At 48.3% G+C, this 10385-nt stretch overlaps 1 protein-coding gene across 2 annotated transcripts; it reads right to left on the reverse strand.

Moving 5' to 3' along the window:
* Positions 1-839: 839 nt before the first annotated feature.
* On the reverse strand, positions 840-9474 carry LOC121067450 (T cell activation RhoGTPase activating protein). 2 transcript variants are annotated; one of them, XM_040551990.1, is made up of 10 exons: positions 9173-9474; positions 8636-8719; positions 8474-8527; positions 7882-7948; positions 6233-6402; positions 5341-5502; positions 4748-4857; positions 3882-4077; positions 3296-3413; positions 840-3090 (listed from the first exon to the last, which is right to left on the reverse strand). In XM_040551990.1, the coding sequence occupies exons 2-10, from the start codon at positions 8660-8662 to the stop codon at positions 1910-1912; spliced, it is 2085 nt and encodes a 694-aa protein (XP_040407924.1). In that variant the 5' UTR covers positions 8663-8719; positions 9173-9474; the 3' UTR covers positions 840-1909. The 2 variants fall into 2 exon arrangements, with proteins under 2 accessions (XP_040407924.1, XP_040407923.1); XM_040551989.1 differs by having other exon boundaries at positions 6233-6405; positions 9173-9443.
* Between the last annotated feature and the right edge of the window lie 911 nt (positions 9475-10385).

Raw genomic sequence — 10385 nt, forward strand, 5'->3', positions numbered from 1 at the left:
GCTGGCATTCCCGTTTGACACAGGACAAGAGGCAACTGGCACAAATTAAAACACAAGAAATTCCATCTGAACACAAGGAAACATTCTTTTGCTTTGAGAGTGGTCAAACACAGGAACAGGTTGCCCAGAGAAGTTGTGGAGTCTCCATCCTTTGAGATCTTTAAAAGCCATCTGGACAGAGCCCTGGGCAAGCAGCTCTAGGTGGCCCTGCTTGAGCAGGGTTGTTGGACCAGATGGCCTCCAGAGGTGCCTTCCAACCTCAGCCATGCTGTGATTTTGTGAGTCAAGAGCTGTGGATTCCAGAAAATGACAAATGCCTCTTGCAACTCACAGCAGAGCCCTGTCTTTTGGCTTCCTTGGGAGCAGAGTGCCACTGCTTACAAGGGCTGAGTGACATGGCATATTCTCTAGCTGCAGCCTATCCATATGGCCCTTCTTGCATCATTTTTCCTGTCACACCAGGGACTCCCTTCCCCTTTTCTCTCTGTCTTGTGAACAGCTACACACAGCAAATACCTTGTTTGAGATGCTTGTGCACTGTTTTCCAACCAGCCACTTCCAGAGCAGCATCACCTCTTTGTAACTCCCTCTCCTTCTTAATGACATCTACTGCTACGTGGCAGTGTAACTTGTTTTCCTGACAGAAGAAGTTGTTCCCAAAATCTGGCCTGCAGTCTCTTACAACATCACTAACAGAGATACTGCCGGTCAGTTTCTTTCCTTCCCACTTAGATATGTCATGTCATTCACACACAACTGCAGTGCCATGAAATAGCATAAAAGTAGGTAGAATACCTGCAGTGCCTGAGCGTTTTAAAGGGAGACAATGGACAGTGTGGTGGTCATGCAGAAAAGTGTTTTATTGTAGTGAAGTTACACAGGAGAAAAACAAAAGTCTGCCTGCTCCTGGTTCAAGGCTTTACTGAGCCATAAAGGTAAGTGCTAACCAAAACAAGTTCCTACATGTAAAAACACATTGCACTTCTAGTCATTTTTACAAGGTTATAAAGACAACACCTGGAGATGTTCTTTTTCTTTCTTTTTTTTTTTCTTTTTTTTCATTTTACAAATAAACTGCAATTTGACTAGTTAAAGCTGGAATCTAGAATGTTTCCTTACAAGATTTCTTTCTTCTTCTTTTTTCTTATAAAAGCAAAACTGAAGATGTTCTTTCTTTCTGATTAGCCGTCCAGTTTCTTTCAAATAAAGGCACCTCAGACCACATGAGGCACCTCAGACCACATGAGGCTTACTTGATACATGCCCGTAATGACCTTGTAGGGCTTCGGTGGCTCTAAACCCAGGCTCAGTACACAATACTAATGCTGGTTAGTGGTCGGATTGTTCTCATGACCAGCAAGCAGGAGGAAGGAATGGCAGCAGGTACATAGGGCTTTAGGGAAGAGTGTAGAAATGGCCTTGATGACAGAAGAGCTCTTCCCCTGCTGGGGTAACTGCCAACCCACTTCTTAATGCAGAAAATCAGCAAAGCATTGCATCAGCCTGACATACACACATGGCATAGAGCCTGTGACCATACAGAGAAGAAAAGGAAGGTGGGGCAGGTTTTGGACCTGCCTACCTTTTAATTGTCCTTTTATGGATACAAATACAACACTGTTTATCAACTACAGACTAGTTTTCAAACACAAAAGGTTATGTACAGCATATTTACTCATATTTTTACATAATAATACACGCAGGTCTCCCCCCACCCCACCTCTTACGGTGGATGAATGTGACATGTCAAACTGACAAACAGTTCAGAAGAGCCTCCAAGAAAAAAAAAAAGTTCATATGGAGCTAGCTTATTCTTGGTCCCTTGAAAGTAAAATCTTACAAAGGATGAGCAAGATATCTGTTTTTACAATATTTACTCTGCGCAGTGCAAAGAGGGGGGATAAGCTCTTTAAACATAGGATTCCTTCGCATATTGGATCTGGTCTACCTCAAAAATTGGCTGGCTGCACCTCCGAGCCACGTACTCGTGTTTGTTCTTTTGATAGGATTCAGACATGGCTCTCAGTCGGTACACTCCAGGGGTCACAGGTAAACTCACACGGGAGTTTATTCCAACAGTAACACTGAGAGTTTCAGTTTCTCCATCAGAGTCCTTCACTGCAGGAACTCTGTCACTGGGTAGATCCCCTGGAGCTGCACAGGCTGTGCCCTGTGCACAGCTGCTGCATGGATCGGGCAGCAAAGCGTCCTGGTTTGAAACCTTTAATCTCATAGTTTGAACTGTGAGATTGCAGGAGGGAACATGAGTGGCCAGGCAGTTTCTAGTAGCTTCTTCGTAAGAGGGTGGTCTTCCAGGATTCCTCTGGTCTACCTCTCTGAAGACTTCATCAGCTGACCTGAAACGTGGCCTTTGCTGACATGGCACAGGCAATGGTTTGTCATCCTCAGGGCTGTTTTCCTGGACAATTCTGCAAGAGAATTGATCTTTCCTCGTAAAACTGTCTCTCTGGAAACCCATATTTTTTCCAGGCCCCCAACTCAGGGGTTTTGTTAGTGTTTTCCTGTGGTTTGCAAAAGAGAATGACATGGAGTGCTTTTTGATCTCTCGCCGAGGTGTGCTGCAGTCTTCATTGGGCTTGGTGCAAAAGGACTGAGGCCTATTTAAAAAGTTTTTTTTGGGACTAGAGGGTGAAACTACTGGGGAACTGGTGAAGACCGAGCCATCAGAGCTCTCCAGGGAGCAACTGGAGGATGTTTTGGGTAGAGAGTCTGTTGATAATTGTGAAGGTAGGATTGCAAGCCGTTTTTCCAGTGCCTCATTCTCCAACCCTTGCTGTTTCTGCTGAACTGGAAAATTGTCCTCACTTTTGTTTAGCTTCTGTTTCCTTATCCTGCTTTCAAAGCGGTTCTGAAAGGACAGGTCTGGCTCTGAGTACCTCCTGTCCATTGTGCTGATGTCATTTTTACAGCTAGTCAGTGAACTGGCAGACATGCATGTTGGGTATCTTCTGCTCACACCAGTGCTTCTCCCTTTGGGATGTTCCACCTCACAGGTACAGGAGCTGCATTCAGCTTCAGGATCTGGGCTGTCATAGGCGGAATCATTCTGATGAGCAGCACATAGGTGTTCTGTGGGGACAAAGCACCTGTTAGTTTTTACTGGTCATTGGACAATAAAAGGGAACTATCTGGAAAATATTCCTGTGGAAGTGCAGAACAACAGTGTCTTTAACCCTCTGCAACTCTCTGTGTTTCCACAGATGTATTCCCACATAAAATTAAAGAAATTGGAGCAGCAGCACCATCTGTCATAACCCTCAGTCTGTTCTCTCACCTGTGGAGCTGTCTGTGTGCTCCATTGACTCCTCAGTCAAGGCACTCGTGGGCCAGACAATGTCTTCCCCAAATATTTCTGAGCAGTTGTCTATGAGGAACTCCACCAACACTGTCACCTGCACACAGAAAACCATATTTCAGTCAAAGGGGCTGAAAACATATTGCGCAGTTTTTCCTGTTCCTGCCTAATGTAAGATGAAAGGCAGCACAGAGAAGGATGGTGACCTGCCAAAATCCTTGCCTAGTCAGAGACTGAGTCCACACTACAGCACGAGGCCTGATGCTGCACCCAGCGTGGCCTGCCCAGTACAAGCCAAACTCCATCAGCCAGAGGGCGTGCAGGTGGCGATGCCCACAGGGTGCCCCTTGCTCTCTGGGTGTGAGGTGCCCAGGAGCTGTGGTGCAGTGCAGGGGCCTAAAGGGCAACCTCTGCTTGTGCTCAGAGGAGGGGAAGCCTGGCCTGTCACACTACAGACACCCGGCACATGGGGCACCCCCGCCTCTCAGCGGTGCGGTTTTGTTTTGTGTGGCTTTTGCACTGGCAGTGGGATCCCTGTGCACGGCTCAGATCTGTCCCAACATACCTTGTCGTTCATCTCCTTCTGCACCTCCAGTGGCAGCGTGCTGTCCGTCCCCGGGCCCAGCATGTTTGGGCCAACGCAGATGGCGAGGTTGTTGGAGTCCATCCTGCTGCTGGCGGCGTTTTGGCTGATGCGGTGCAGCACGGAGAGCAAGTGCTTGAGCAAGACGAGGTTTGGTCTGGGCAGTTTGTCGGCCACCCTAAGTGAGCACAAACACAATGCGACATTAATCGGTGGTGCGGGGGCCGCTACTTCTTTATTTGAGCCAGTCTCAATTAAACTCAGGCAGACGACGCTTCCTCCAGAAAGAGGAACGCGTGCGCTTCTTTCACTGCTGAGCAGAAGCACCATTGAGAAATCCCCAACGGCAGCTGCGTGCGGTTAATTACAAGGCCTCGCACTGCAAGATCCCGACTGAAGGGCAGCGTCACAGCGTCCGTGCCGCTGAGCAGCTGAGGTGGCGTCAGGAGGTGTCACCAGAGTCTTCCTGACGGCACGTGAAAGGCCTGTGGTTGTGCCACGGCTCTCACAGCCCTCTGGCCAGCCTCCACCTCAGCTCTGTCTGAGGAGCACAACACAGAGGTGGCCCCACGTGCCCGACCTCACAGCCAGCAGGCCTGCCGGCTCTCCTCAGTGCCCATCCCCCTGCATGGTGACCACGTTCACTGCCATCTGTCCCTCCTGCCGGGCTGCTCGATAACTACGGAGAGCCCAAACGCCTTCAGGAGGTGTTGCTGTGAGAGTGCCTCCCTGTGCCACTTGGCCTCTGAGCCAGCCTCACAGGGCAGCTGAGCAGCACCACCGGACTTTAAATGAAGCTCAATTTCCAGAGGAGGCTGGTTGCAAAACATGCTGGTTACAACACTTACTCTCTCAATTCTTCAATTTTTTCCTGCTTGCTTGGCTTCTCCAGTGCTAGCATCCACTTCTCATACAGGTCAGCTGACAGGAGCTTGGAGGGAATATTTCGGAGGAAGTCCTGCAAGGCCAAGAGATATAGATGAGGCTTTGGACATTTTCCCCTGTGCACATAGACAGCATCACCGCAACTTGGGCTCACTAGGAGCAGGAGCTGGCTGCTCCCTAAGGTGACCATCACCACTGGGGAGCAGCGGGCTTCATGAGTACATGCTGAGTACACTTGCGTCAATACACTAAGAGGTCCTGGCTCTTTTCTGCTTTTTGTTTACCCCTAAAGCTCACTATTCCTTGCTGAGGAGGAGAATGAAACAAGTTTCCTGTGGGCATACAGGAAATCAGTGGCAGAAGAAGTGGAGCTGAAAAGCCAGCAGAAAAGGGAAATGCCAAACTTTCCCATGTCGGAAACTTTTCATTTGGTTTCACTCTGTTTTTTACCCTGGAGCCCCACCTAAACCAAATTGCAACATGTGCCTGTGCAGATTAGCTATGTGCCTGTGCAGATTAGCTATGTCACCCACAGCAGAAAGTCAGAGCAGCTCACCTTCAAGACCACTGCCAGCAGATGCACAGGTTTGCTTTTCAAATCAACGTTCTCGCCTTTGTTTAGGTCCTCCTTCAACTCTTTTCGTGCTTTCTCATTGGCAGCTTTTCTGAATATCCCTTCAGTGGAAGGTCCTTTCATATACAATATAGCGAGGAGATCCTGCAGGAAAGAAACAGACAGGGTTGGGAGAACTGTTACTGTGAGTGAAGAAAGGTCCTTTAGCAGGTGAACACTCCTTTAGAAGCAGAAGAAAAATTTTGGCTGGAGGTACACTCTGCTTTACACAAGTCAACATCTAGTTCTATCTCCAAGCAGATTATACTGGAGTCATCCCTGTTTCCTTCCAGAAGAAAACAAGAGGTGGCTCAAGCCTGGGCTCAAATTCCCTTCCTCCCAAGCCAGGCTGAATGCCTAGCAAATATTGCTTAGAAGCCTGGAAAATTGGAAAAAACATCTCAGTGAGAGAACTGTCACAAGATCATTTTTTAACTAGAAGATAGTTTGTAGTTATTTATCGGTGGCAGTCCATAGCTGAACAAGTTTTTGGGAAAATACAGAAATCTCTGGATTTTTATGATGCTGAGACATTCATTTCCATGACTTCTGTAAAATCACAGATGTTTATACTAAGCAGCAGATCTGCTTCACCTATTCCTGGTCCTGGGTTGTCTCCACTCAACATTACTTCCAGTGAAAGTTGCATGGGGTGGACAAAACCCACAGACCTAACTCTTTCTACATCTGGGATGGGACCTGAGCTTCTCAGAAGTGTGTATGGAGGGGAAACACCAAAATCACTCATCTCCTGAGCACTGCAGCACAAGTGCTGGGGATCCCACCTCCCGCTGGAAGCCAGAAGTATGATAAATGTACTGCCAGGATCGCCTACCTGGACTGGCTGGGGCAGCGTGTCATCTTCCCCACAAATAATTGCCAGAGGCTGGCCAAACAGAGCAATCTTGAGGCCAGAGTCCAGCTGCCCAGGGGAATCCCCACTGGTAGAGGTTCGTCTCAGAGCGAACGGCCACGATATCACCTTCTTTCTTTTCTTCATTCCATCTGCTGCAAGCAAAAGGAAAACAAACAAACAAAAAACATTTTTTTTTAAAAAAAACAGAACTATGCAATTATGCTGCCTTTCATCTGTGTGCAGTGCTGTGTGATGCAGCATGAAGAGCAGAGATGTATGTCGAAACAACACCTCAAATTAAACCGAAAGACAACCAAGTTGTTGCTAAGGAAACCACTGCCTAAACTGTGGGGCTGTGACCATCCCTCTAAGGACACCACCTTTCCTGTTGGTTTTTTGTTGTTTTTGGTGTTTTTTTTTTGGCGCTCTAGTCACTATTTCCTCTTAGAGAACGGGGACATAAAAGGCACAGCAATAACAGCAAATATTTGATGTTTATAGAGATTTTTGATACTGCAGAGGTTTCTGTGATAACTATCTTAGGTAGATATGTTACTTGGGCAGCTTGTAATGGCAACAATTCTCACTATGCAGACATGACCGTGCCCAGTATAAGGGCATGGGTGGAACTAGGGACTCGTGCTTTTCAGCCTCTTCCACAGTCCGCAATGGCAACACATGGCTCCTGCTCTGCCAGCTCCAGAGTAGCAGTGCTGCGATGACAGTGGCCCTGCTAGAGCTTGCCCCCTGCCAGCCAGCCACTGGATGGTGATACTTGCTCCAGAGGATGGGAGCATCACTGTTGGGCCTCATTGGCTTCAGGGTCACAAATCTCATAGCATGGGTTTTGCATCTGCACCTTAAAGAGGAGGGCATGCTAGGAATTTGGAGATGACAGTTGCATCGGTAAGAGCTGTGCTTTTTTCCTATCAGTAGAATCTTTCTCCTAGAAAGTTTTCTAAAAGCATTGCCCTCTGCAAATTTACTCTAAAGGACTTGCCTTCTACTCCAAAATGAAATTATACAAGTTCTCAGGACTTGTATTTGTGGCTTAGCACAAGTCCTCGATAGTCAAGGGTTAAAGGCTGTGAGAAAGTAACCCAATGTTAGAGTCATATAAAACCCTTGCTTCTGACGCTCCTGAGAAATGGTGTGGCATGCAAGCTTGTTCCAGACCCGCCCTGCTAATGGTCTCCTCCAGATTGTTTTGCAGGTGCTGAGGTTTTGCAGGGTGAGAGAAAACAAGCGCAGGCGGTCGCTGCTGCCAGGAGGGTTTATTTGCTCTGGAGCGTAACCGCTGGTAGCGGCGCTCACCGGCAGGCCCACGCCCCAGCGGTGATGCTCGTGGCAGAAAGCAGCACGTTTCCTTTCTGATGCTGCCGAACACAATTAGACTTGGCTCCGAGGAGCACGGAATAGGGATACGCTGGCACCCAGCACTGCCATCTGCCATGGAGCATAAGGGAGAGAGGTCGCCTGCACGCGGCGGCACGCTGGGGCTGAGCCGCCCCCTGGACAGCGCTGAGGGCTTGAGCTGTGCCGGGGGAGGTGGAGCGGGCAGTTCTGCAGAAGCACCAGCTTGCAAGCATTTTGTATAAGAAAGCAGTTCCTCTGTTTTTAAAACTCACCAGCCAAGTGGCAAAGTCCATCCTCGGTGTCTGCTGGTCCCAACAGGGGGCATTTCTTGGCATCAGCCTGCAAGAAGCGTGCCGGGGTTACACGAGGGCCGTGAGCGAGCTGCTGCAGCCGCACAGAAAAACATGAGAGGCTCCAGGGAGCAACCAGAGCAAGCCAGACACCTGCTGAACGACCCCTGGGCCCAGCTGTGACACTGCCTCACTGCCCAACCGTGGTGGTGGTGGCAAGGGCTGATGCTGCAGCCAGCCCCCCTGGACCTGCCCAGCTACTCACAACCCCAGTGCTCTTTCAGGCTGCTGTTTGACCCAGAGAAGCTGGAAACAAGCTGGACAGCCCACCCTTCTCCATCCTCCCCCTGCTGCTGGACATTTCCTCCCCAGCTCCTCCAGTGAGGAGGGGGCTGCTGTCTCGGTGGCTTCAGAGCCTGCCAGGATCCTGCCCAAAACTGCCTGGGAGCCTAGGGCTCTTCTGCACACATCCACCTTCGAAGTGCTCTGCCTGCTCTCCCTGCCCCGTACCCACTGCGCTCCCCCAGCGGCCACCCCTTTGGAGAAGACCTGGGGGACTGGAGAGGCTGCTTACCTCTGACGGGCACTCGATCAAACTCTCCATGTTGCCAGCATTTAGTGTCTTTGACTAGGCAAGAAAACAAAGACCGTGCGTGAGTAATTTAATGCTACAGTTTAGAATCAGGGCTTTTCAAAGTCACTCTGTTGACAGAGCTGAAAAAATAAAGACACTCACAGTATTACAGCTGCTTAACACTTTCATTAGGAGTTTAATCGGGGAGCTCTGGACGCTCTGGTTTCCTTAGGTCCTTTTGTTTGCCTGTTTATTGAAAAAGGAAGGGACAAAGAGCTTTGTAAAACTGCACCCTTCTTTCCTTTCTTCCCTGCAAGCCAGGCTGGCAATTCAGTATGATCCCGAACTAGCAAGACATCCCACCCAAGTCAGTCGTAAAGCAGCACTCGCTGAAAGCCCTTCTTTGTAAGGCATCCAATCCTGTGCTCTGCGCGCCTCTTTATTAAATCCAAAAAAAAAAAGTGACTTTCCATTTTTAATCCATGCAAAAAAACGATCAGGCAGTGACAGCTGTGTGAGGTTGTTGTTAATGTGCAAGCACAAGGCTGAGCAAGCCAGGCAGCTCTGCCTACGAGCCGCACTTCGTGGTGGGTGCCTCTGCCCCACCCATATTTTTGTGTGTGTCTCTGTACAGCTGCGTCTGGAGCACCCCACCGGCTTCACCCCGACACCGCGTGTTTATCCCTGGGCTTTACTTACCCAAGGAGTGAGTCCCGCCAGAGCTCCTTCACCTCCCGCGAACTGCCGAGGAAAGGAGAGACAGCATCACTCCCCGCTGCTACTAATCCCTTGGACAGACGGAGGCGACTAAACAGTTCTACCCCACGTGTGCTGCCTTATATAGCGCGCGACAGCAGGTGGAAATTCACAGGCAGGAAGCAGCATCATGGGGCAGGACTGAGATTCTGTGAAATTTCTGCCTTCCTCTTTCCTTTTAGAGGAGCTACTCTCTTTTTTTTTTTTTCCTTAAAGAAGATGAAGAAAAAAAAAAAAGACAAGCTTGTAGCTGTTATGCATGGAAAAGATGAGACACTTGCCAGGTAAAGGTTCCATCTTGCATCACGATTGCGAGGTGGGATGTGCAGAGGGGGCTGCAGTGTGGGCAGCTGCTCACTGCTAAAGGGCAGCAGGTGCCGTCTGTTCTTTGACTACCCGGAGACCTGAGATTTTGTAGCATAAAGATGCGCCGCCAGATCAACTTATGCTTAGAATATTTAAAAAGAAAGGGGGTGGAATAGCCAAGATTCGGAGAAATGTTTTTGTATATATATATATTCTTTTTTTTTGCAAAACTAATGGCAACGGTTTAATGTCTGCAAGCAAATGTAGGCACACACTTTGCAAGTGCCAACTAGTTCTTGAGTATCCAAGGACTGGACGGGCTGGAAATGGATTATCTGATAAAGTTACATTGGGTGGTGAGATTTTCGTTGCTGAAGATGAGTGAAGTTTAAAAAATAAACTGACTGAAAAGGAGAACACTCCGATTTTAAAATGCTACTCTGTTTTTAAAGAAGTGATGTTATGTAATAATACAATAATATATAACAATATGTTATAAAAATTCTCAAATAAAATATTTCTTAATTAGAACTATGTGTATGTGTCCAAACAATAAGAAATTAATTCAGCTGAAGAGCTCAAAAAAAGCCAGGAGAAATCCACCTCTGCTCTCCCTGTACCTTCAGGGTCTGTTACTGACTCCCTCCAGCCTGGGCACTTCACTTCCCTACTGCAGTTCAGCCATCAGGGACAGGAACGTAATGACAACAGGACTTACTTTACAGGGTCATCATGAAAACTCATCATTTGTAAAATGCAGGTGTGAGCTCTGCTGATTCACTGACACAGGCAAATTGTGATACAGTGTTCTGGGTACCAGTCTTTTCCTCTAATGAAGCAGAGGGGCTAG

The sequence above is a fragment of the Cygnus olor genome, chromosome 3 (assembly GCF_009769625.2).
Source record: "Cygnus olor isolate bCygOlo1 chromosome 3, bCygOlo1.pri.v2, whole genome shotgun sequence".
Taxonomy (NCBI): domain Eukaryota; kingdom Metazoa; phylum Chordata; class Aves; order Anseriformes; family Anatidae; genus Cygnus; species Cygnus olor.